The sequence below is a fragment of the Cupressus sempervirens genome, chromosome 1 (genome assembly GCF_028749045.1).
Source record: "Cupressus sempervirens isolate cs-2001-9-10 chromosome 1, ASM2874904v1, whole genome shotgun sequence".
In the NCBI taxonomy this organism is placed as follows: Eukaryota; Viridiplantae; Streptophyta; class Pinopsida; order Cupressales; family Cupressaceae; genus Cupressus; species Cupressus sempervirens.
Genome location: NC_143118.1, coordinates 294828572 through 294855746, shown reverse-complemented (window position 1 = coordinate 294855746; position 27175 = coordinate 294828572). Strand labels below are relative to the sequence as shown.

General features: G+C 34.4%; 1 protein-coding gene across 22 annotated transcripts in view; it reads left to right on the top strand.

Annotated features, from left to right (window-relative positions):
• Window positions 1–25824, top strand: part of LOC149577276 (uncharacterized) — an 80778-nt gene extending 54954 nt beyond the window's left edge. For 2 of the 22 annotated variants that reach the window (XM_089823039.1, XM_089823010.1), the window contains exons 3-13: window positions 5740–5895; window positions 6020–6148; window positions 6414–6572; window positions 21594–21904; window positions 22016–22126; window positions 22264–22757; window positions 23205–23373; window positions 23483–23722; window positions 24186–24320; window positions 24482–24603; window positions 25142–25325. In XM_089823039.1, coding sequence (XP_089679165.1) covers window positions 5740–5895; window positions 6020–6148; window positions 6414–6572; window positions 21594–21904; window positions 22016–22126; window positions 22264–22757; window positions 23205–23373; window positions 23483–23722; window positions 24186–24320; window positions 24482–24603; window positions 25142–25181 — 2066 coding nt within the window. In that variant the 3' untranslated portion in view covers window positions 25182–25325. Of the gene's footprint in view, window positions 1–5739; window positions 5896–6019; window positions 6149–6413; window positions 6573–21584; window positions 21905–22015; window positions 22127–22263; window positions 22758–23204; window positions 23374–23482; window positions 23723–24185; window positions 24321–24481; window positions 24610–24785; window positions 24865–25141; window positions 25326–25428 lie in introns of those variants that run through there. The other 20 variants (XM_089823027.1, XM_089822994.1, XR_016362944.1 and 17 more) reach the window with 19 other exon arrangements.
• The last annotated feature ends 1351 nt before the right edge of the window (window positions 25825–27175 follow it).

Sequence of the window (27175 nt, the reverse complement as noted above, 5' to 3'; positions counted from 1 at the left end):
ATCACCATATTCGCATGATATGTTGAGAAAAGTAAACGAGGCTCCGCAAGTGTACATAGGGCCAGATGTGTGGCACCTTACTAGAAAAGGAGGTTTATAATATATAGAATACAATGGACCCCACTAGAAATTCATGGAAACAAATAGGGGTATCTATATCCAATGAATAGAAGGATGCTATAAATCAGCCATTAATCAATGCTATTTTTGTCTGCTCTAAAGGGGCAATGTTTTTGAAAGATGGGGAGTGTGAAGGAGGGACAGTTAATTAGTGAATCCTCATATAATGCATTAAAGATGCATGTTCCCAAAATCTTGCCCATAGAATAATGGAGAATGCAGAGTTGTAGAACTGTAGTTATGTTGGTTAAGACATAGACACGATATTTACGTATATTTTGGACATCTACTTGTTGGAAATATAAGAGGAGTAACTGAGAGGGAAGGGGTGAATCAATTACAACTAAAATAAATCCTAGATTCCTTAGATGTCAGTACAAAATAAACTCTGAACTCTAAACTCTGCTAATGCTTGGCAAACTCACAGGAAAATGTTGTAACTTGGTAAACACTAAAAATGCTCGGCAAATACTTAACATGAAAATCTTAAGATGTTATATGTGATTACTTATTACTTTAACTTAGTTGCAAACACATAAGAGAAATAATATGAACACATTTGACACCAGGATTTAACGTGGAAACCCAATTTGGGAAAAACCACCAATTGAAACTACTTACTGACTTTCACTTTTTTGAAGTGAGCCCTGTTATGAGCCAACCTTGATTAAAGGTTACAAAACACACTGTTAGGTGTGACCCTGTTAGAGGATTTAATCACCCTGTTAGGAGTGGTCTTGTTAGAGGTCTTTGGACAATTCAATAGAAATGTCACCTTGTTAGAGGATTTACAGATAGCTATTAAGCCAACTCTGTTAAGAGATTTAGATCACTGCTACAATGGTTAGAGAGTAACAATGACATGACCTGATTTGGATGCAATTGAATTTTCTGATTACAAATCTCAATTCTGGCTTATACTTGATCCTTCTTGATCGAATACATCTTTTCAGCTCCACAAGGATATTCTACTTATCCTTCTGATTTGCTTCCTCTTAGCATTATCAAATCTTCGATTATCTTTCATGCATTCCACACTTTCTAATCCTCAAGTTGACCTTATATTTATATTTTTCATATTGTCAAGTCGGCTAAAATACTACTTGGAATAATTAATATTCATCTTCTCAGTCGGCGAGAACCAACAGACAATTCAATTGAACTTAATATGCCAAAACAAGAAAATCCTTCATTAGCCAACCCTGCTCGATAGTCACTTACTCAGAAACGATTTTCCTGTGTTAACCAAGTGAACTCGGTCAACACTGCATAAATGCAAAGTTCCTTTGGTAACCGAGTGAGCTTGGTTAACACTGGTTCCATCCAACTTTTCTTCATTAACCGAGTGAGCTCGGTTAACACTCAACTTTTGTAAACTTTCCTTTGGCGCCCGAGTGAACTCGTTAGATATTGCCTTCTGAACTAGGCAAACTCTGGAATGCTTGGTAGACACAGAAAACTGTCTACAGTACCTGAGTGAGCTCGACATACACTGACTGGCAATGACATGACATTCTATGTAACATCAAAGACAATACACAATTAATCAATTGTTCCAACACTACTGCTGTCCACTCTCTCAACCTAATGCTACAAAAGCTGGGTGGGAAGACATTGTATCAGGTAAATCTATACTTACACTTAAAGGGATCTAAATGTTCATCACAAACCACCTCATTCTACTGTCCTTTATAAGATAATTTTTTGTAGTTGGAGTTGTTAAAGGTAATTGAAACAATTCAATTTTAAATTTTACATGTCACTTCGTTAAACTCTAAATTATAGATTTATTTTCAGAATTCAAGCATTTTTCTTACTCTCTTTTTAAATTTTATTAATTTTAATTTTTGAATAGAGTGCTTATGCTTATACACAATTGTCTTGAGGCGACTTTTGAAGGTGCAGTAGCCACTTTCTAGCATGCTTATTTTTCAAAGTGAGTCGATGGAGGCAATTTGCTGCTAAGAGGGCAACAAATGTAAATTAGATGATCCTAGATCACACTCGGCAAGAATAAGTGGAATATCTTCGTACTTTCATTGAGCTCTCCAAGAGTATGGTTTGTTTTATTAATATGGATAAGCCATCTTTGTGAGAGTTATATGATTACATTGACTTAATAATTGAGGAGTTGAAATCCATTATCAATGAAAATCAACAATACCCCAAAGAAACTTTTTCAAAGGTGTGAATAATTTGTGTTGCGTGATGTGACAAAATGACTACACCCATGCATCTTGCATTTGCATTGACACCCAAATTTTACAAGTGATGAAATTCTTGGTGTGCCATCAAGGGTGCCACCATACAGTGATGTAGAAACTAGTGAAAGGTTTATGAAAACACTCTTAACTCTTTCTTGATGTTAAAATGGTGTATTTAGTTACAAACGAGTTTGCTAAGTTTGTAGACTCCCGTGGTCAAAAAGTTTCCTCTCTTCATATAAGTATATATACTTGCAACTTAAAAACAAGAATTAAATTTTTAATACCGCATATCATGTATATGCTAAACAACTCTTAAATGTACCCAACCGCCAAAAGAAATTTGCCATACTGATGTACTACACCTTCACTCAATTTGGTAACCTAGATATTAATCTAAATTGTTTCTTTGTAAGGATAAAATTGAATTGACAAATCTCTGATCTTACTGCATTCTCAATATGGCACCGTGTAATTATATGTTTCTTTACTTCATTTGGTTATTTTTTGTTTTTTGACCCTATTTTGAAATACATTAGCAAAAAGATGACTGAAACTCTTATGCTTCATTGTTACCGAATGAAGTTGGTTATGGCCACACGGTCAGCATGTGCTACTTAGCCATTCAATGAGCATAGAGGTTTTGGGGATTATATTTTGAGGATTTGGTAATAATTTTCATGGTGCTGCATTTGTTGTGATCTGTGGCAAGGAATAAGATGCCAGAAGGTTCTGCCATAGGCATGTACAAGCAAAACAAGCATTAGCAGTATCACTTGGGAGCACTGAAGGAAAACATATCCTTTTTTCCAATCAATTTAGTATGGATCTTTCTGGTTCTGAAGCTACATGGGATTCTTTGCCAGCACTCGAAAGGGTATTAGCACAACGTATTTATTTTAAACCTGATCTTAAAATCTATAATCCAGCAATTCATTAAGAATGTACGGGGTGAAGCATTGCTACTCTTCTTGCAAGTGGTAATCCAAGAATATTTGTTTCAATGATGAAACAAAGGGCCCATCTGTATTTAGGTTTGTCCAGTGCAACTTGTTTGTAAGTTGAGTGGTTTCTTTGTTGGGACTTAACATTCTTAGTTGAGGAAAAATGAAATTACTTTTTGAGATGTGTTGATATGTTGATTAGTATATATATTAGTGTTATTAAGGATTTGATATATGGTGTGTTTATTCATCTATCGACATAGACCTCTATAAAAAAATGCTATCATACTTGTGGCTTTTTTGAATCCTTTTCCAGTATTATAAAGTTTTCAATCAATTAACTAATAGTGTTTATCTGAATTTAGAAAATGGTAAGATAGGGAATGGCAACAATTTTGGGGATGTTGAGTGGAAGTTTAATTATATAATAATAAAAGCTTAAGATATGTGAACTTATAGAACACGAGTAAATAAATAAAATAAAAAATAAATTATTGCGAAAAGAAGCTACAATTCTAAAAATTATTATTTATTCACTGTGAGCTCAATTTGCAATGATGTTCCATTAATATAATAATCCAAATGATAATCACACTGATATAATATGATTTTTGATGTTTATTTTGACCAATGGCAGCTAAATAAGTCATTGATTATATCCTTGAAGGACCACCATATACAACACAATAAAATAATTGGAGAAGCAACACCATTTAAAAAATAAATACTAAACTGGCAATCTGGATGGAAATCAAGACCTGGATCAAAGTTATTTCAATTTCTAATGTATGTACAAATAAAATCAAACAATACGTTTAAACTGAATCAACCAACTGTAATTAGATAAATTAAAAGAGGATTATATGTACAATTAAGTTGTACTCTGAACCATTAAGAGACCTATTCGAAATAGTGGAAAAATTATCACTTCAAAGTTTGAGAAATTATTGGTACAAAGCACCATGGAATTGAACAAGTCCTATCTGAATTATGTATGTGTTGAGGTTTATAATTTACCAAGTGAAAATGAATGACACCACAATGCATAAATGGCTAAACACAGGAAGAACACAAAAAATTGCTGTCTGAATTTCTGAAGATTGAAGAAATTGAGACAGAAGCTTTAGTATAAACATGTGCCCATCAAACCATCGTTAGGGTATTACTAAAAGATTTTTTTATTGTTATTGTTTGTAAGTCAACTTTTCAAGAAAATCTATTCAATGCAAAACTTTTAAAAAATTACTAAAATATCCTTACCCTACCTCTTAACCAAATTCCTGTTTTGAAACAAAAACATTAAAAAAAAAAAAAACCACATTCTGAAAGATAAAGGAAATGGCGTAATGTAGTGTTACTCTGAACTGTTTAACAATACAGTGTGTTAAAAATCATTACCAAACATCAAGGAAGTCGCGAAGAAAGCACCAAGTAGTAAATTTTCTAATATGATGCAATTTGCAGATCTTCATCTTTGCCTTGCATGTGAATGGTGATAATCATCTTTTGAAGCTCGTCAACAAATTTATGGTAAGATGAGTCTATGAAGTAGAGATTCATAAGTAAGACATAGTTTCCACAGAAAGTCAAATTGTAATATTGCTATCAAGATTCAACGATGTAGTTTTTGAGTCAAATATCATTGATCCATGTTTCTCAAGTAGTGGTTCAGAAGAACCCATCTTTCATGAGAATCAATGGAACACTTAGCACTCACTTTATCTAGGTGATGGTTGCAACGGCGAGGCATTGGGTCTTCTAAGGCTTGTGTCCCCCTTGTGAGCATCACTTAGATGCAGTGAGTGCTTAGTGTTGCATTCATTCTCATGAGAGATGGGTTCTTGTGAACCACTACTCATGAAACATTGGTCTATGAGTTTTACTCGAAAACTAGACCTGAATCCTCATACCAATACCGCAAGGTAAATATTCGTTTTTCCACTAAATTCTCCAATAATAAATATTGCAAAGTTATATTATTTGACATTCAATAAATGGGTTAATTATACAATGTCTGGGTAGATGAAAAAATTGCTCTTTAAAAGAGGACATGAAAGCTGAGAAATATTGCTGTATGTGTCACAGGTAAAATATTTGAGAGTGCTCTGATGAACTCTTATGATTTTGAGCATATATGTTGTTGAAGCAGTATAACCCTGTGACCTACAAGATTATGATCATTAATGTTTCTGTATCCATTTTGGCTACCTACCTTTCTCCACACTTACTTTAGTCTTTTCATTTCAATTTTGCTCTCTTTATGCATTTTAAGATTCGCAAATTAGTTTCTAAGTGTACATAAATTAATATTGTATTTTTGACGATTTGGCAAGGTTGAAATGACGATGAAGACCAGAAAATTGACATCTATTTCTGCCTCTTTTTATCTTCATTACATGCAACTGTTATTCTTGATTGTTTTGTAATCTTCTCAATCTTATTTAACATCTCATTAATTATTCCATTTCCAGATGAGTCTGAAATAGAGGGTTTGAAGGAACATAAGGATGTTTGGCGCTGCTTAAGTTGCACGTATGATAATCAAAATAATTGTCATGCATGTGACATGTGTGGAATGGTGAGAAGCTCTTCCGTGAATGGTTCTGAGACAGATTTTGTGGTTTCAGGTACTCCAAATATATCATAGAATTGACCCTTCCAGGTCATAAGAACATTGTGGAAAATGAATCTTGTTACTTCGTGTCTCTTAACAACTTTATGTACTTATTCAGTTAAGTGTTCTATCCCCAGATGGACCTAAAGTGAAGAGTTTGAACAAACAAGAGGATGTCTGGTGCTGCCTAAATTGCACATATGATAATTCGAAGAATTTATCTGCATGTGATATGTGTGGAATGGCCAGAACTTCTTCTTTGACAGGTTCTGAGACAGCTGCTGTAGTTTTAGCTACTAAGTGTATCATGGAATTGACCTTTCTAAATTTCTATTAATAAGACTCTCTGATTAGATTTGTCATTATAAATTGTAAATCTTGATATATTCTCAAAATGTAAATGTTGCCCTTTGTGCAGAAAACAAAACCTTAAGTTTTAGAACTGACAGAAAATGCCATGAAACATTGTTATTCTTCAGTTTAATGTGATTTTGCGTACAAATCTCACTGAGTGGGGCATTTCGTTTCCAGATGAATTTAAAGAGGATCAATCAGAAGAGAAAAGGAAGATTTGGCGCTGCCAGATTTGTACATATGATAATCCAGAGCAATTTTTTGTGTGTAACATGTGTGGAGTATTTCGAAGGGTTTCCTTCGAAGATTTGCAGAGGGCTGCACCGGGTGGTGAAGGTACTCAAGCCTTTCTGTGCAATTGATACATAGAATGTAATGCTTTTGGTTGTCGAATTTAAATTATGCTTGCAATGAGAACGTACAAATGGGAAGCTTGAGCACGGGAGTTCTAGTTACGTCTGGATTCAGGCTAGTGCCCATTTTCTAAGACTACCTAAAATGCCCGGGGAGTGTAAAGGGGAGAGAAGAAAATATAGCAAATGAGTAAATAAAATATTGTTGATTTGTAACAATAGTGTAGTTACTTGAAAAGGAATAAAATATGTACAAATAACTGATATATAGGCATTCAACAATATGAATAACTCATTAGGTCACTAATGCTTGAGGTAAGTAGTTTAATCTGTGTAACAGGCTTGTTTAGAAAATCCCCTGGAGATGAGGTTGGTTTCCTCTTGGTGTGTATTCATGGTCTGATCAGTTGTGTTGTGAACAGGGTATGGACTTTTAATGCCAAGTTCTGCTGGGTCAACCTATGGGCAAGAGTGGGATCTGAAGTCTTTACCCAATGCAAATGCGCACAAAATGTTTGGGATTTTTGAACATGAATGTATCTGGCTTTACTGAAGCTTTGAAGTCTACATCCAGAGCAAACCCACAGAAAGCATGTTGTTTTACATTTTTTTGGTATCTTATAAATTTCCAGTATATTTGTCTTAAAAATCTCAATCGAAATAGTTTTTAGAAGCTGTTGTTTAAGTGTTCCTGAAATGAATGTAAGTGGAGACTACTGAAAGCTATTTTTGTCAAATTTTAAAGTATCTTTGATTAGTTGCTTATCGGTCATTCCACTTTCCATCTTGGACTTACAGTCCATCTTCTCATCCCCTGTTGCAAGGGTGCTATCATTGCACCCATTAGCTTTGATAGATTACAGGGATTAGCCTGCTCAAAAGCAACCATTGATTTTTTTGGGCTCCCATCCACTGAGTACCTATGAATTAGGGAAATTCTGCTCTCCTCAGTGAGGCTCTGTTTTCTGTGTTGCTTACATAAGTGGATCTGAGTGTAAAACTATGGCAGCCCTAAGGTGGTAGTAATATAAAATATATTATTTTGAATTAAAAATTAAAAATTTAACATTTATAACTTTGTGTTTATATAATATAATTAGTATTAAGTTGTATTTATTGGTTTCTAAGATTTCAGGAAATCTCATTTCAGATTATAATTTCAAACATATATATAACTCCAAGGTGGTTGTGGAGCGGTTTGGGAGTGAATGACTCTTGAATGTCTGTTACTCTATTTGCTACGAATGTCCTGTGCAAGGTGTGGATATGCGTCGAGAGTTGTACATATAGACCAAAAAAAGTTTTTGATTTGGGTCGAGCATGTCAAGTGAGATTATTGAATCCAGCACAATGATGGAAGTTTAGATTATCTGAAATTTATTTTCATATTTTTATTTTGTGATCGTCACCATTGGTTGGACGTGAGGAAGAGCTGTAATGAAATTGAGTAAAAAAAACGTATACATATGGTGTGAATTTTTCTTTGGTGCTGTGTATGTGCTAGAATTATTGAGCATGTGAGTTGATGAAATACATTAAAAGAGTTGGTTTCAAGTTTTGGCTGTATAGAGTTGATCGGTCTTGTAGTGGCTAGGCATTCTTTTAAAGATTTGTAATTTTTATATAGTTTCAGTACTTTAGAGTTGGTGCCCAAATTCAGGTTGGTGCCTTAACTGATCAGAACTTGTTTTTTGAGGAGAGTTGTTTCCCACTTACGTAATCTGGTTTGGGCCCCATTGTATTAATGAAAGCTATTGTTTGTCGTGGGATTTTAGCCAAAAGGTTTTCCTCATAGTAACGAGAATCACGATGATTCACGCAATTTGGCGATTCAACAAGGTAGACGATTTTTTGTGAATCAGTGAATCAAATCGACGATTTCTTGGCATTGCCATGAATTGGCATGAATCGCCATGAATTGATTGGAAAAATCGGGCAGCCCAATTGGGCAACTTAAAAACATAAAAAAATGCAACTTTTTGAATGATTTTTTTTTCACATTTCTCTTTCTTATAACTTTGAAAGGCCTTCTATATGTTGAGTATGACAAAAAGAGAGGAAAAGTGAGAGATAGACTTGAGCTAGAGCTAGAGTAGATAGATTTGTCTTTTCACAGATAGACATATGTTCCATGGATCTTCATCTTACATACATCTATGATTTGATGTCATTGTTTTTATGGATCTTCATCTTACATACATTTATGACTTGACAACATTTATAATTCTATATATGTATGTTGTGACTCATGATGATCCTATGATTTCTATTTACTTAAGCTAAAATTTTATTTTACACATGTGATGGATTTATCATTTATGTTCCTTGTTTATGTATGTTAGATTCTATTTAATGATGTTATAGTGTGTTTAAGTTATATTCGGTAAAGGGTGCATGAAATAAGCTTTAAATTATTAAAATCTCTAAATTTCAAGGGTTTTAAATTTTTTTTCCATTCATAGCCGATTCAATTAAGATTCATGGCCGATTTGCGTTTCAATTTGGCCATGCTGATTCCGATTCTCATTACTTTGGTTTTCTTGCATGAAATGATGCAAAAGCTATGAATGCAATCTAATGTGGTTTGTCAGAGACATAATTTATAGAAGTGATGCATTATGATATAGATAATGAGATTTTGGAGAAGCTTCAAAGAACATATGAAGGAGATGATAAGGTTAAAAGGCAAAGTTTCAGACCCAAAAGAAATTTTGGAATTCTCAAAATGTAGGAGGAAGAAAACGTTGCTACTTATGTTCTGTGAATTGATGAAATTGTTAACTCTGTTAATGGATTAGGAGATAAGGTTGAAGAGTCCACTGTTGTTTAGAAAGTTTTAAGGTCTCTTCCCTTGCATTTTGATGCAAATGTTTCATTGATTGAAGAGATGAAGGAACTTGATAAGTTGATTGTTGACAAGCTTCATGGTATCCCAGTAGCCTATGAGATGAGGACAAACTTCGATTTTTCATCCAAAAGGGAGACAAACTTCAAAGTTTCAATGAAGGCAAAAGAGGAGTGTGTATCTAGTGAAAGTTCTAATGGACTCTGATTTTGAAGAGACATATTTCATGAGGAAGATGTGGAAAGGCTCAAGTAAATACAAAGGCAAGCCACCCTTCAAGTGTTTTAACTATGGTAAGGTATGACATTTTGAAGCTAAATGACCTTTTGCAACAAGTGAAGGCAACAACAATGAAATGAAGCCTAAGTTAAACAAGGAGAAGTATAAGGGAAAATTAAAGTTTCAAAATTCCAAGAAGATTTTGTATTCAAAGAAAGAAAGTAGTTCATCCAATGTTAGTGATGAAGAGTCTGATGTGAAGAAATATTCTCCATGGCCATAGAAGAAGTATATGATGAAGTTCAAGAACATGAAGATCATATTGATGAAGGATAAGTAGATCTTGAGCAGAACCTAATAAGTGCTTTAAATGAAATCAAGAAACTTAGGAAGTAAAATAAGAATTTGAAGTTGCTCCTACATGAAGAGAATGAAGAAAGAATCAAGACATTTCCAGCCCTTGGAGAAGGAAGCAAAACCAGAGACATCTCATGCCCTTGGAGAGGCAGAAAAATTGATTGTTGATTTAAATATTCAGGTTTAAGAAGCAAACAAAATAGAAGAAGAAATCAGATATCAGCTTAAGCTCAAGGAAGAAAATTGTAGAAGATTTGAAGTTGTAATTGTTTCACTTAGAAAGTTTAATAAATCTATTACACAATGAAAGCATGAAAAGATATACCACTTCAGATACTACTATATTTCATGGAACATACTATTTCATGCCCTGGTTGAATTGCGTTTACATTTTATAGTGGTTTTGTTAATATGCCCTAAGTGGTTTTAAGTTATTCTAACCATTTTATTTTGTGCCCTAGGAGGTTTTGGTTTTACGTTATATAGTGGTTTCCATATGTGCCCTAAAATGGTAGTATACAAACTAACCCATGGCTTTGCAGATTCTGCCCTAGGTGGATTCTAATATCCGGTTGTATGAACAAATAAATAGAAAATACATGAATTACATTTAATAATGAAGTATTAGTAATCATGGTCAAGGACTATTAGGTATTTTAAATTCTTCAAATGTTTATTATTGGTTGAAATCTCTTTCAATAGAAATAATTATATGATGAAAACCTTACTATTTATGTTTAATAATAATGGTCTAACTAGGTGTTTGGAATTGGACGGAAGAGCATAGTGATCAACCCTGAAGGGGGAAAGGTATCACAGAGAAAGACAAATGAGACAACGATCCTATGAGGGAACAAGATTCTGGTGAGATTGACTAGGCAAATGGATAGTATGTTAGGCTCAGGTCCTAGGTTCGTGATGTTAGCCACCTCAACCTAAGTGTACCAACTCTGATAAGTCTTCTCAACACTCAATTTTTTCACCACTATCCACAAACTAGCCATCTGGATTCTTAGGATACATAATCAACACCTATAGACATCAATAATGCTAAATGGGAGATTAAAAACATACAAATTTTGGATAGAGCATAACCTTATTTCTCAGATGAATAATTCATACTAGTTTAAACAATTATTAAATTGCTAAAAATAGTTCACTTCTTTAGTCAACCACCTTGTTATTTATGAACCTTTCAATTGCTATTTCCATCATTCTTCACCGCTGAGCTTGTTATATATGCACTATCTCGTCACCTTTAGTCGATGGCTAATCTTCTTGTCGAAAATCACTTGGACAAGAAGCCATGCCACAATCTAATCATAGAACTATAGAAATTGGAGGAAATTGGCTTCCAAATCACATGTAAGGAGGCGTGGGTTAGATGTCGTGTCATAGCATCGGACGAAAGAGAGGATTTCAAACTTGGGAAAAGGTTGTGCGTTTAAGGGAAATCATTTTAAAAACTATGAAGATTACTATTCTTGCACAACAAACCATAACGAACAACAAATAAAATGAGAACATAAAATTGGACACATTTATCTCAAACTTCCGTATTAAGAGAATTGTCTAGGAACAATGACATGAAGGTTGGCGGTAGTTGAGGGGTTCTAGCCTACTTCAATTCTTACTTAAACTCGCTCTCTTGAAACAAGCACATTGCTTGTTTAATAGTATTCCTCTTGAACTTATTGTCTAAGACTAAACTCTAATGTTGGAGAAGCACATATTGATATATCATATGAATTTTGATAAAGGGTTAAGTATCATAGTCATACTATCAAATGATTTGTTTTTGTATATTTCTTGCATTTCTGCGCATATATATATACACACATTTCCTCCCGCATCCGCATCTAAACAAAAAAAAAACTGCATCCCGTGCTGCTTCCGGAATATGCTTTGGAATCCGCATCCAAATCGGTAACTTAGTGTTTTTCCATTGTGTAACTTGAGAGTGTTACTAGATTTTGTGAATGAAATATTCTTCATTTTCACTTTTATTAAAAATCCTCATTAGATGAGGGATACATCCTAAGACATAATGTCTGGATTAAAGTTCGTTTCTGATAAAACTAATTAAAAACCAGACAGTATGATGCTTTTGCCAAAATTAGTTAAAATAAAATGCTTTCAATGGGTCTGAACCATCTAAGTTTCAGACTGATGTGAAATAGGATTCCGATAATTCAGTCATGATTTATAATCTTGGTTGAATCTAGTTACTGGGTGGTGAGTGGCTTCTTTGCTGTCATAGTGTTTATCTGAAATTTTGAGTATGATTAATACTTGTTAATTCTGTAACTATGAAATCATTCTGATCTGATTCTACAGATTGTACAGATCTGAGAATGCATGAAATCCCTTAGAAATAAAGCCTATAAATAATTGCCTTCTCCTTTATAGTTATCGACATCTCCTTTGGGCAACATAGTTTAAAGGCTAAGTAATCATTTTTGGTTAGTTTAGATATTAACATGTCTCCTTGATTAGACACCGATCATAAGAGAGCAATTAAGGGCCGACCTATGCCTCTTGGGTGCAGTATAAACATAAGGTAAGTGTGAGGATAGAGAACACACAAGATACATTCAAGTTTGCTTCTCTTCATTACTGCCTTGTACGATTTTCTGCAGAAGGTTAAGAACATTTCAGAATAGATATTATACTATAAGTATCACTTCCATATACAGGTTCATATATACAAGACTATCTTAAGCACATAGAAAGGCATTATATCAGTCTGATTAAAGAAGAATTTGCAGAAACTTTACATGGTATCAGAGCTCTGGTAGTCGAACCTAGGCTTGCAAATTGACAATCAGATTTAAATATCTAGCAACATCCTTCTACATTCAATGGCTAGCACAATCAGACCCGAAGATAGGTTTGATGGAAAGGAACACTTCATTGCTTGGAAGTTCAGAATTATGATGACTCTTGAAGACAATTATGTGAAACAGTTTGTTGATAAAGAATCCAAGCAACCTAATGCTGATCCTTATAAAACTGTTTGGAGTAAAGGAAACAGGAAAGCCGTGCAAATCATATTAGATGGAGTCAAAAATGATATAGTACCTATGCTCATGAAACATTAGAGAACATTTCATATGATGAATGCTTTATTAAATACATATGAGGTTAACAATCTGACTAGAACCATTGCACTAAAAAGGAAACTAAATCATATACAAATAAAGAAGGGAGAATCTATGAACTCATACTTCTTAAGGGTGGCTAGTCTAAGAGACGAACTTGCAAGTATAGGGACCATAATTGAAGACAAGGAAGTAACACTTATGGCTATAGATGGGTTACCAGATTCATGAGAAACATTCTCACAAGGAGTAAGTGCTAGAGAAAATCTTCCAGACTTTAATAGGCTTAAAGGAGATTGCCTGCAAGAAGAATCTAGGAAACTTAAGAAAGGAGGAAAATTGAAAATTGAAGATGAAGAACTTCATGTTCTCAATACAAATTCCTGTAAAGGTAATAAGAAGCACTTCAAGAGGAAGGGAAATCAAAGAGATGACAAACATAAGAAAGATCTATCCAAAATAAAATGCTTCAAATGTGAAAAACTTGGACACTATAGATCGAATTGCCCTGAGAATACAAAGCAGTAAGTAAACTATTCCAACGTTACCAGGAAAGAAAACTATCATCCTGAGAATTGTGTATTGTATTCTGCACTAGCAAATGAAGTATCAAGCAAAGCATGGGTAATTGATAGTGGATTATCTTGACACATTACAGGATACAAAGAAGTATTAGATTCAATATCAAAAGAAGTTGATGGCGAAGTTACCATCAGTGATAATTCCTCTCATTTAGTCAAAGGAATTGGGAATTGCACTTTGAAACTGAAGTCAGGTATTTCTCTACATCTCAAAAGAGTACTTTATGTACTAGGAATAAAGAGGAATCTAATCTCTGTTACGACACTTGAAGATGATAGACATAATGTTGCATTCATGGATGGTAAAGTAATGACCTGGTCTAAGAACTCTTCATTTAAGAAATCAAAGTTGATTGGTCAAAGAAAGGGATTCTTGTATGAATTAAATATAAAACATAATCAAACTATTCAAGCCTTAATTCATAAAGTTGTTGATATCAATGAAATATTGTACAAAAGGTTAGGATATCTAAATTTCAAAACCTTATCAACTATGGAGAAGATGGTTATTGTTCTACCTAAGTTGAATAAAGATCATTCAAGCATATGCAAAGGACGCGCTCTGGGCAAGAACACCAAAAGTCCATTTCATGATAGCATTAGAAAAACTAACAATGTTTTGGAATTAGTCCACTTAGATTTATGTCGACCTATGTCTGTTCCTTCTCTTGGAGGATTTTGGTACTATATACTTTTTATAGATGACTTCTCTAGGAAAACTTGGATCTACTTTTTAAAATGTAAAGAATCAGAAGAAATCCTTAAGAGATTTAACGAATTCAAAACCTTAACTGAAAACTTATCAAGACACAAAATTAAAACTTTTAGGACTGATAATGGAGGGGAATATACTTCAGATTTGTTAAAAGAGTTTTGTAAAGAAATAGGAATTAAGAGGGAGTATACCATTCCTTACAACCCACAACAAAATTGGGTAGCAAAAAGTTAGAATAGAACAATTATAGAAGCAGCAAGAGCTATGATATTTGATCAAAATTTATAATATTGTCTTTGGGTTGAAGCCTCTTGTACTACTGTCTATATTCAAAACAGAAGTCCTCACTCCCACTTTAGAGATAAAACTCCATAAGAAGTCTTTATTAAGGTTAAACCTAATATAAGCCATCTTAGGATATTTGGGTGCCTAGTATATATGCATGTTCCAAAAGAAAAGAGAACTAAGTTAGAACCCTTTGGGAGGAAAGGTATTTTTGTCGGGTATAGTGAAACATCTAAAGGATATAGAATTTTCATACCTATTTAGAAAAACATTGAACTTAGTAGGGATGTAATATTTGAAGAAGATCCCAAACATTTACCTAGTTCTGAAGGAAATCATGATTCTAAGTTTCAGAGGGAGAACATTGAAGAAATTGAAGATGAAATTCAAAATCTTAATCTTAAGGAAACTCAAATTCCAAAGAAAAGACCACTTTGGGCTATTAAAACTATAGAGGAAGCACATGATTTCATTGCACCATCTGGAACCTTCAGAGATAGCAAAAGACCCAAAAGATTTTCTAGTTATGCAGCAAACATGAGACTTATCTAAATCAAAACCAACCAATGTTTTAGATGCTATTAAACATACGTCTTGGAAGGATGCTATGACGAAAGAATATCAATCCATTATCAAGAATGATGTTTGAGAAATTGTTCCAAGGCTTGAAGGAAAATATGTTGTTTCTTGTAAATGGATATTTGAAATCAAGCATGCTGCTGACGGTAGCATTGAAAAATATAAAGTTAGATTCGTAGCCAAGGGATTCTCTTAGAAAGAGGGAATTGATTATGAAGAAACCCTTCTTCCAGTTGCTAGATACACCTTTGTAAGAGTAGTCCTAGCGATTGTAGCATCGGAGGGATGGAAAGTACATCAGATGGATGTAAAAACAACATTTCTAAATGGAAAGATTACAAAGGAGTTATATTTGGAACAACCTGAAGGATTTGAAACTCATAACCCTAAAGTTTTTGTTTGCAGGCTCAAGAAAAATTGCTATGGGCTTAAATAGGCTTCAAGGGCATGGAATGAAAAAATTGATAAGTATCTCACCAGTCTAGGATCCTCCAAGAATGAAGCTGATCCAAATCTCTATTATAAAAAGGATAAAGATGATATGATAATATTGATACTATATGTTGATGATTTATTAATAATAGCTGATGATCATCTTATAGATCAATGCAAGAAAGAACTAATTAGAGAGTTTGAAATGAAAGATTTAGGACTCCTTCATTACTTCCTAGGACTGGAAGTATGGCAGAATTTTGACATCATACTTAATCAAGGAAAGTATACATTAGACATCTTGAAGAGATTTGGAATGTGGAACTGTAGGCCTATGTCTTCTCCAATGGAGACTAATCTACATAAATTTAAGGAAGCAGCAATAGAATCACCTTCCATAGATTCTACTCTTTACAGACAGATGATTGGGTCTTTTATGTACTTGGTAAATACAAGACCTGATATTTGCTATGCTGTTAATGCCTTAAGTCAGTTTATGTGTGAACCAAAGGAGATTCACCTAGTTGCAATCAAACACATCATGAGATACTTACAAGGCACTCTCAATCTTGGGCTCAAGTGTGAGAAAGTTGATTTGGACTTACATGGGTACACAGACTCAGATTGGGCTGGAAATGTTACTAATAGAAAAAACACTTCAGGATGTTTTAGTTTAGGCTCAGTGATGATATCTTGGATATGTAGAAAGTAGGCATCGTTAGCGTAGAGTTTCACAAAAGCTGAATACATTTTTGCAGCAATGGCCTCTTGGGAGGGCAGTTTGGCTTAGAAAGTTACTTGTGGGATTATTTGGTCAATCCATGAATCCTAGTATTATTCATTGTGATAATCAGAGTTCCATCAAGTTTTTCATGACAGGTCCAAGCATATTTAAATTCCTTACCATTATGTAAGAGATATTGTAGATAGGAATACATTAAAATTAGAATACATTTGCATTGCAGATTAGACAAAAAATATTCTTACCAAACCTCTCTCTCCGGTGAAGATAGATCACTTCAGGAAATGACTTGGTATGGTTGAATTGTAATACTTTTGTATTCTTTAATTATTAATAATTTTGAATTAAAATTATTATTGTCAGGCTATTGACTATTATGGGCTTCACCATTCGTATTCATTATTTAAGAGGTGACGATCTTTGAGATAATGAATACGTGTATAAAAGAAATTATGAGAGATGACGATCTCTTAGATAATGTGTTGAACAGTAGAGAACTATTGTCAGATCTAAATGAGTTTAAGATCATATTGTGATGTAGACATTTCTATGTCAATAAGTCACAGCTTGGATAAATGAATAATTTAATCATTTTCCGGATTTTATCCTATTTTTTGGTAGATCTTAACTCAGGATCATGTTGTGATATAGGAGTGCCAATACCTATGAGTCACAACTTGGATAAATGAAGAATTTAATCATTCTCCGGATTTTATCCTGTATATTGTATTCTTTGCAATACTGTTATCACTAGTATAAGTGATAAGTCATATCACAGGTATATTAATATGACATAGTATCATGTGTTCAATGATACCACATGCTTAGAAGATTTAGATAGATATAGAGTATCAATCTATGCTTATTCATCTTAATTGATGATGCTAGATATGTTATCTCTCAGTATGATTATCAAGTTAAGAGGGAGTGTTAATTCTGTAACTAGAATCATTCTGATTTGATTCTACAGATTGTACAGATCTGAGAATGCTTGAAAATCCTTAGAAATAAAGCCTATAAATAATTGTCTTCTCCTTTATAGTTATTGGCGTCTCCTTTGGACAACATAGTTTAAAGGCTAACTAATCATTTTGGTTAGTTTAGATATTAACATATGTCTCCTTGATTAGACAACGATTATAAGAGAGCAATTAAGGGCCAACCTAGAAGAGTCATGTCCTTTGTAAGGACATGCCTCTTGGGTGCAGTATAAATATAAGGTAAGTGTGAGGATAGAGAACACACAAGATACATTAAAGTCTGTTTCTCTTCATTACTGCCTTGTACAATTTTCTGCAGAAGGTTTTTACATTTCAGAATAGATATTATACTATAAGTATCACTTCCATATACAAGTCCATATATTCAAGACTATCTTAAGCACATAGAAAGGCATTATATCAGTCTGATTAAAGAAGAATTTGCAGAAACTTTACTTCTTTTCTATTGGCTAGGTTCAATCTCAACCCTAGGTAATGCGTACTTAACAGAAACAGTATGATTTATTCGTGAAGATGAATTTTATATGCTACTTGATAATCATCAGCTTTTGTATTAGACCCGACCAATCTGGTAAGAAAACAGTAGTATTAAGCTCTTAAACTTCTAGTCTGATAGAACCCTTGAGATGGTAGGAAGTGAATGTTTATTTCAGGATTCGAATTGCCAGGAAGTCTCCTATTTAGTTTGCAAGGCCTCTGCTAGGCATGAGAACAAGAAGGTTAACATTTACAAAGACAAGTCTTTCTTGTTTCCAAACACATTGAATAACAGCTCCCATGAAACTATCGATAAAGTAATTTCCAGTCAAGTATGGGCCGGATGAGTCATGAATCATTTGTTCCAAGTACAAGGTATTAAGTTTCTTTGCTGGGATGGAAATAAGTTATGGTGGAATCTAGGGAGTACAAGAATCGATCCTTAATGAAATACTATGTCTCCTTACTCAGTATTGTATCTTTATTGATACAGAGAGACATGAATATTAAAAACAACAGATCTTTGCCTACTATGAACTTGTTACTAATAGTTCTTACATAGAGAAACCAAAGAATCTATAAGAAGTCTCAGAAAGAATGGTGGTTTTATCTGAGTGTTGTTGCTAATCTTAGTTTTTCTTATGTAATCATGTATTGAAATGCAATTATTTATTCTACTGGGGATTAATATGATTACTTGCCTGCATTGTCTTCTTAACAGAGCCACAGGTGCTATTCCCAACACAAGATGGCAGTGACCAACCCTTTTCTAGCCGCACAGCCTTCCTAGTTACAACGTCACAAGGTGCTAAGAGTTGTGTAGTTTGTTGAGAAAACTATACGTATTTTGAAAGTGACTACGATAGTCATCCCGTGTACTACTTTCTTGTTCCTCTTTTTAATGAGAAAGCTTTCTAGAACTTCTTTGCTAATGTAATGAACCTCCAACTTACAGATCCCCCCGTCCAGTGTTATCGTATTGGCAGTTATTAACTGTTTCTTTTGTGAAAGTTGGCGAGTAAGGAAAAATGAATAGCAGATGATCCCTTTCCGACTATATTTTACAACCTGCCTTTCCCCCACTTTGATCACAGCAGAGCCTCTTTGAACCCCCCTGTCACATTGAGTGAGGTGGTCCTTATCATTTGTCAACCTCCCATCATGCATAAGCTCAAGAGGTTTCAATTTAGAGGCTCTTATTTCCTGATTCTAAGGATTGCAATACATTAATATATCTCAAGGGTAAGAATGCATTTGACTAAGAAGAATACAGGAATATAATATAAGGTCGGATTATGAAGTGTAATTCAAAAGAGTGGACTCGAACCTCAAGAAATTTGAACAAACTTTGAGCAAGAATTATAGGATTACTGTTGCTCTTTCTTTCTTAAGGTGTATGGAAGCTTCCTTGCCAAGGAGGTGATTTCATAGGATGATAATTGGCTATTATGGGTCGTGTCCATTCACCACTAAGTGTTGGCAAATAGATATGTGCAAGATTAGTATTACTCAGGCTTTACTTGTGGGATTTTTGAGTTCAATTCCTGTAATGTCCCTGATTTTGGCGGGTCTGTGCAGTTCATGGATTTAGATAGTGACCTTTATGAGCTGAAAGGGTGATTTGGGGGTTCCAGTTGTAGATTTACTATTTTTAGTGAGTCTATTTTTGGCAGTTGCTATTTTTAGTAGTGCAATGGGTGGCTCTGGCAGTTGGTTGTCACCTGCACTGGATGTGGTAATTAATTGCATGAGCTCATATTTATTGATTATTTAGTAGAGTTGCAAAATTATGATAATAATATTTTATTATAATAATTATATTAAGTGATATTCTAAAAGAGTGTGTTGGAAAGTTTCAAGTGCTGAGTTCTTTTGGAAAACTCCCGCAATTTCTGAAGTGGAGTTATTTGGGAAACTTTGGCCAACAAAGGATAATAAATAGGACTCATTTCATTGGAAAAAGCACGCTTAGATAATTTATTTGCTTTTGTTGCCTTTGTGACTTTTTCTGAGATTTTGAACTTTTGTGCCCTTGTTGATGTATAAGGGTTTGGAGTTTTGAATTGTGCATTGATCCTATAGCTGAGGTATTGTGGATCAATCTCTTAAGGTTTACATCTTCCATTTCTGTCATTACCGTTGCTTGGAAGAAAGTGAGATTCTAAGATGTAATTCGATTCAATGCTGATGTAAATTCAATTGAATTGAATTAAACTTGCCATCTCTTTTTGGATTCTCCAAACTGTGGTTACTGTTCAAACTATGGTTACCGCCTATTGGAGAATTAGTGATCAGAGGTCTGAAACTATGTTATTGGATGGCTAGCACCATTGATTAAATCAGTTCTGGAAATGCCTGGAGAACAATCCAGTAAATTGGCATTTTGTGTGTAGGGTTTGAATTGGGCAAATAGAGACTGTTGTTTTGCATCTAGTGGCAGAGGGTGAGCTTCAGCATTGTCTGAGACCTTGTATCAGAACTGGACGTCATTTTTCCAAGGCTGGGTGGACTGTGTGTGACCTGCGTTTTGGGTTGGGGGACAATTTTGGAAGCCCAGCGTTAATAATATTTACCTGCAATCCAATTGTATGACTTGCGATTTGGATTGAAGGTCTGGCGGCCCTTGTTTATTGCTCGCAATCAGCAGATTGAGAAGAATATTTAATTGCAGACCTGTGCCGTGTATTTCCCAGGCTTAGATTTGAGTTTAGTGGCGGCAAGTGAATTGGTAGGAAGTTGTGATTCACCTCAGCCTGGCATACTGATCAGTTTTGGAGTTCTACATTTCCACTTGGCAGTGCAAGGGTCATGCGATTAATAATCAGGTTCCATTATTGTTGAAAATTAAATTCAGTTTATGCAAATATTGTCAAACTTTGTTATTTTTCATTGGCCAATAAAATTCATAGAATTCTGAAGTTAATGTCAAACCCTTGTCATTCCAAAAAGATTATTTATTTGCATAGGGCAGAATCATATATCAAAAATTGCCATTCATCTATGTGAAATTCTTATGACAAAATTGATCTGGATTTTGTAAGCACTAATTGCATTGTCTAGTTTGGTTCCTTAAATTTTAAAAAGTCATATTCTGTGATATCTGTGGAGCCTGCCAAGTGTTTGATGAAACGCTGAACACTGAATTGTTAAGGAAATTTGGTGTTTATTAGTTGATGACCAGCAGAGGTTATTACAATTCCACTATAGCTCATTAAAATTGTACAATAACTATATTTGCTATACCTTAAAATATTACAATTTACTCTATTTTGTTTTAGCAGCAAACACAACCCATAATCATGTCTGTTGGGGAATATATTTATAAACAGTAGAGCTTTACCCTTAGTCTTGGAACTCTCTACGCTGTTTGATAATGGCATCGCAGTAACCATACCCCAATATTGAGTTAGTCTGCATGATGTGAAGGATGGAAATAATTATCAGTTTGATCTTGAGATTTCTAGACAAATTATCAAAATATGAGAGATAAGTAAATGCAGTACAGTGCTAAGTGGCATCCGGGTTCAGATTTATACTTTCCCATGTGTTTGTTTTGGCTTAAGCTGTGAGATTGCTATTTTTGTTGCTCTGATTACAATATTGACATAAATTTGGTACGAGCAACCTAGTCTATAAAATTTGACGGGCATTCTTTTTCTAGCTATTTCAGTTCCATCATCGAAGACATCAGATGCTTCTTTTGGTATCCTGACAAAAGCACCAGCTGCTTCCTCAATTAAAGTAAACTACAGTAATGGGAAAGCTAAGAATACAGATAATGGGGTACACAGAAAAGATGGATCATCTTCAAAAGGAAGGATATTGGAGGAATCACAAACACAAAATTTTAGCTCCAGCTCCACTGTTCAGAAGAGTAATGCAAATGTGAGCAAAAGTCTTTCCATGAAGGAGTACAAGCCTGAACCCTGGATTCTTCAAGAACAGAGTGATATGGGCAAGAACATATTACATCTTGCTATTGTAAGTTATTTTGAGTTTAAAATAGCCGTTCTGGTTCCTAGATGTTGGATTGCAATGGTTAGGAGAATTCATTTGTCTGGTAGTAATTATCTTTTTTTTCCCTCTTTGCAGGTTGGTCATGTTGATGCGGGCAAGTCAACTTTAATGGGACGATTCCTGTACATCATGGGACGGGTTTCACAGAAGGAAATGCACAAATATGAGAGAGAAGCTAAGCAGAAAGTATGTCTTTTAAGCTGTTTGATTTTGATGTATTAGTAATACAGTGTACTAGTCAAATAGCAAGCAACACTTAGTTCCCTGCTGTTGCATCTCCTCACATCACAATAGTTAAATCTGTCATCTCTTTGTTTGCTCAGGGAAAGGGATCATTTTCATATGCATGGGTTCTAGATGAAAGTCCAGAAGAAAGAGAGAGAGGTGTAACTATGACAGTTGCTGTAGCACATTTTGAAACAGACAATTTTCATGTTGTACTGCTTGATTCTCCTGGCCATAAGGATTTTGTTCCAAATATGATTGTGGGTGCTTCACAAGCAGATGCTGCAGTCTTAGTTGTGGATGCATCTGTAGGTGCATTTGAAGCAGGAATGGATGGACAGGGAATAGGAGGGCAAACAAAAGAGCATGCACAATTAATTAGAAGTTTTGGAGTGGAGCAATTGATTGTTGCTGTCAATAAAATGGATGCAATTGCATATTCCAAAGAAAGATTTGACTTCATAAAATCCCAGCTTGGGACATTTCTTCGGCGTTGTGGATTTAAAGAATCCTCTTTAACATGGATTCCTATGAGTGTCATTGAAAATCAGAACTTAGTGGCTAGCCCCACTAATGAACATTTGAAGTCTTGGTAAGATTTGTTTTTATTTGCTGCATTACAGTTCAAATTTTAGTGATACCAGCTCCAAGTGGTTTACTTCTTTCATGATTTGCTTTGCAACTATGCAACAAAGATACTTCATTCTTGATATGTATGTCTGCATATGATGAATGGGATTCTGCAGGATGGTGCTAGAGTTCTGATTCACTCATTATTGCAGAATATTACACACAAATCAGACTTTTTGTTGGTTTATGATTTTTTGTCAGCATTGACCCTAGTATATGTGAACCCTCATATCTTGCATATATGAAATGTCTTATCATTCTTTTAAAAGATGGAGTTTATCTTGATAATTTACATTCCTGGTTTGTCACTGGATATGATTTAACTTTTTTGTACTTCAGATGCTGCTTGTTTCACCGATGATAATATTTGAAAACATTTGTGAAGTAACTTCTTGTTAAAATTATGAAGGTACAAGGGACCAAATTTGTTAGAGGCTATAGATCTTTTCAAGCTTCCAACCAGAGATACGTGCCGGCCTCTACGACTTCCTGTATCAGAGGTCATACAATCACGTACACTAGGTCAAGTTGCTGTCAGTGGAAAATTGGAGGCTGGAGCCATTAGAATTGGTACAAAGGTAGTTATTTGGGCATTGTGTCTTGTGCATAAGACAATTTAAGGGCCTTATGCAAGTAAATATTCTAGAGGTTTATTTTGAAGCCCAATATTTTCATTTGATTGTACAGGTTCTAGTTATGCCTTTGGCAGAAGTAGCAACAGTTAAAGCTATTGAACAAGATGGTAAAGCGGTGAATATTGCAAAGGCTGGGGATAGTGTGGATATTGGTCTTCAAGGAATTGATTCTTCTATTTTAATGCCTGGGGGAATCCTTTGTCATCCTGATTTTCCTGTTCCAGTAGCGAAATGTATTGAATTGAAGGTTGCTGTTTTGGACATCAGAAAACCTATATTGTTCGGAGCAGAGGTCATGTGCATTCCATTTTCTGATCTAGTTTACATGAATTTAGAAAAGATTTCACAGTATTGTTATTTTGATATTCATGAAGTGATAATTCCTCACTGATAATTAGTATGAAGTTATGAACCCACTGCAGTTAGTAGCTTTGTAGGTACTAAATGTGGTTCTGATTGAGTTTGGGCTCTTTCCTGGAGTGGGATTTTTTTTTAATGGTTTGTAAAACATTTTTTTATCATGTTGCATACTTTACAAGGTTTCAACATTGGAAATAACTCAACTCAGGTTCATAGACTTGTGATTTTTTAGATTGTTTTCCTTTAGTTTTTGGGCCACTGATGGGCTAGCAGTGTTAATGGGAATGTAGCATTCTTAAAATTTCTCTCCAGTTGGGGTTTATTGTGTTCACAGCTTTGAGAAGTTGGTGAGGTGCATATTTTTATCTCCTGACTCTGGGAAGCATGAGTGGCAGGTGGAACTACATGCACACCATGCAAAGGAGTCTGCAAGAGTAGCACAGATTTTGGCAATATTGGATCCAAAAACTGGCATGGTTCGCAAAAAGGCTCCACGGTGTTTAACTGCCAACCAAAGTGCTTTGATACAGGTTCATATGCATATAAATCAGTTATTAATATATAATAGAATGCAGTTCCACTTAATTTTTTTATGACAATGTCTTGAAATAATATTTTGATTTGGTGGTGCTCATTGTTTCTCTTCATAAAACATGTTCTTGTGATCTTTTAATATGTTCGAATTTGTCAGGTTTCTCCTGGACAGGGGATCTGTATTGAGGAGTACTCGAATTACAAGGCCTTAGGAAGAGTGACATTGCGTGCTGACGGAAAAACTATAGCAGTGGGCATAGTCACCAGAATTATTGAACAGTAATAGTATGCTTTCCTACCCAGCATTATATCCTGCTGTTAACTTTACAGACTAGAATGTAAATGTGATCAATCACTCCGAGGGGCATCTGTATAGTAGTTCTAGTTCTCTTCCTATTTAGTCCATTTGTTTCAGTAAAGGTTTATACATTGTATGTATGGTAACTAATAGACCAGGATAGAGAAAAGTGCAGGGTAGTTTCCAGCATTGCTCCATAACGACAAGATCTCTTTACACTGCAATAAAATAAGAATTCTATTGTACGTCTTTACCATTTTACTTGATTTTGTTTGAAGGGCAATGTATTGTTTAGAAGTATGTTTCTTTTGAGTTCATTCCAACAGAATCATGAGAAAATCCATGTCTGTTATCTGGAGCATTTCCTTTAATTAAATGTATGGCACTGCCTGTAACTTTTAAATAAATATGGAGAGCAATTTGAATTTATGTTAAAAATGTCCAGAAGACATGTTAAGACATTTTAAGAAAACCCATTTGTATGATTGTGAAATTGATAGTTGTTTTGGTTATTTGTAGATTTAACAACACTGGATGTCATGGCCCTTTGCCAAGTTGAAGGCATCATGAGAATTTGGATTTTGGAGTTTAGTTCAGAAAAGTGCAGCCATCTGTAATATTTGGAAAGCAATAGTTGGCATGCCATATGTGTGGATGTATTATTTATTTGTTTATTTATAAATCTATATAGATGCTTTGTTCATTTATTGCATAAAATTGCCAATTCATTTATAAATATTAGTAAATATTCAATTGATTTCTGACAAGAAAATCATATTTGTTTTTAATGTGAAATGTGTATTAAGGAGATGCAGCAGTACCAGTGCCCTCATTAAGTAGACCACCCAAGTTGGTTTGCATCTGCGCCAAGTGGCTGAATGACTCGAAGGCTCATTCTGCGCCCGTGGGCTGAATTGAGGAGTCTCTTGTTGCCCCATCATGCTTTCCAATCATATTCCTAATATGGTCGACAGTCACAATACTGTGTAAATCAGTTGTATTGTTGGGATTGTTATTTTTGGGTCAAATGAGACATTTCCTAAAAGGGGCAAAATCAGGTGTATCTGAAAAGGACATTACACTGGATGATTGACAATTCAGCAATAAGCAGACTTGACAATTACCATTCTTAATTGAAATGCAAAAATAACACACATTTATTCTTCTTATAAATGAAACTTACTAACTGTACTTATAATCTAGCTATGCTACTTGCATGATAATGTGCAAACGTTGTTACAATCTAAACCTATACACAATTTATAAATCTAATACATCTTACTGTTAGTTAAAGTGGTGATAAAGATCATCACCATTTATCCCCGAAAAGCTCATTTATATTGCCCAGCAACTGATTTATAGAGGGATAACCCAAGATCAGTTCTGCAAAACATAAATAGCAACTCAAATTGGCGGTTCTGAATGATTATGATGATGTCTATTGATTTTCATTTTTTTTCTGACTTTCGAATATGATGTATGCTTAGGAACCATTGTAAATCCTTAACAGGCATGATTGTGTGCCAAAATTTCAAACTTGAATTTGCCAAGTTGACAACTTCATATTTGAAGGATGCCCTATTTAATACACCAACTTGTTTGAATCTCATACGCATCATACCATCATGAGCATTCTTGAAGCTAATTCAAAGATGCACATGTGAATGCCTATTCAAACCTTGATTTCCAAATTCATTCTTACTTTTCATTTGCACCTGAACAGTATGACCGTGTAGTGAAAGCCATGGCCAATAGATTAAATAGCATCGCCAGAAGTAAGGCTTAAATGAGCCAACATTGTTTCCTTCTTGGTAAGTCTAGCATAGTTGGCATCACTCTTGCAGCACTCCATTTTGTTAATATAAAGGGCAAAGAGTATGATTTCAAAAATGCTTATGTGGGGATTGGCATTTCTATATGAAACCTTTCAGCTTTTGCAGGAAGTGGGTTGACTGACTTTGTAGTTATCTTCCCAAGTATTCTATATTGCTCCATTTTCCCAGATAAAACCAAATTTCCACTTAATGGCTTTAGTGAGAAATTGAGAAAATCAGCTAAGAATATATCATAACTTATATATAATTCTGATTTTATTGTATGTGTATTTATATAATGTATATGTGTCTATATGTGTGTGCGCATGTGTGTATAGATATTTTTAATTTCACAATGATCACTATATAAATGCCATATATAATAGTTGACATCAAACTCTTATATTAAGTGAATTCAACATTGATTCAATAGGAGAACAAGTGAGTTGCAAATCCTTAATTTACTTCATTTTTTCCTATTGATTACAATGTAAGACATATACATATATGAGGAACACAATAACAATAATTTATTTATAATCTATACATGATTTTTATAATTTGGTTTTCGAATAAGTGAAAAAAAGGTTTTGAAGGGACTTGAAAACCTTTTCAAAGCAGCTTTTGGAGGAATTTGAGCCCAAACTCTTAAAATATTCGAGACTACATGCTAGTTGAAACAAGATAAAGACGAGACAAGGCAAAGCCAAGAAATGGAAGAGAAACCAAAATTCTCTTC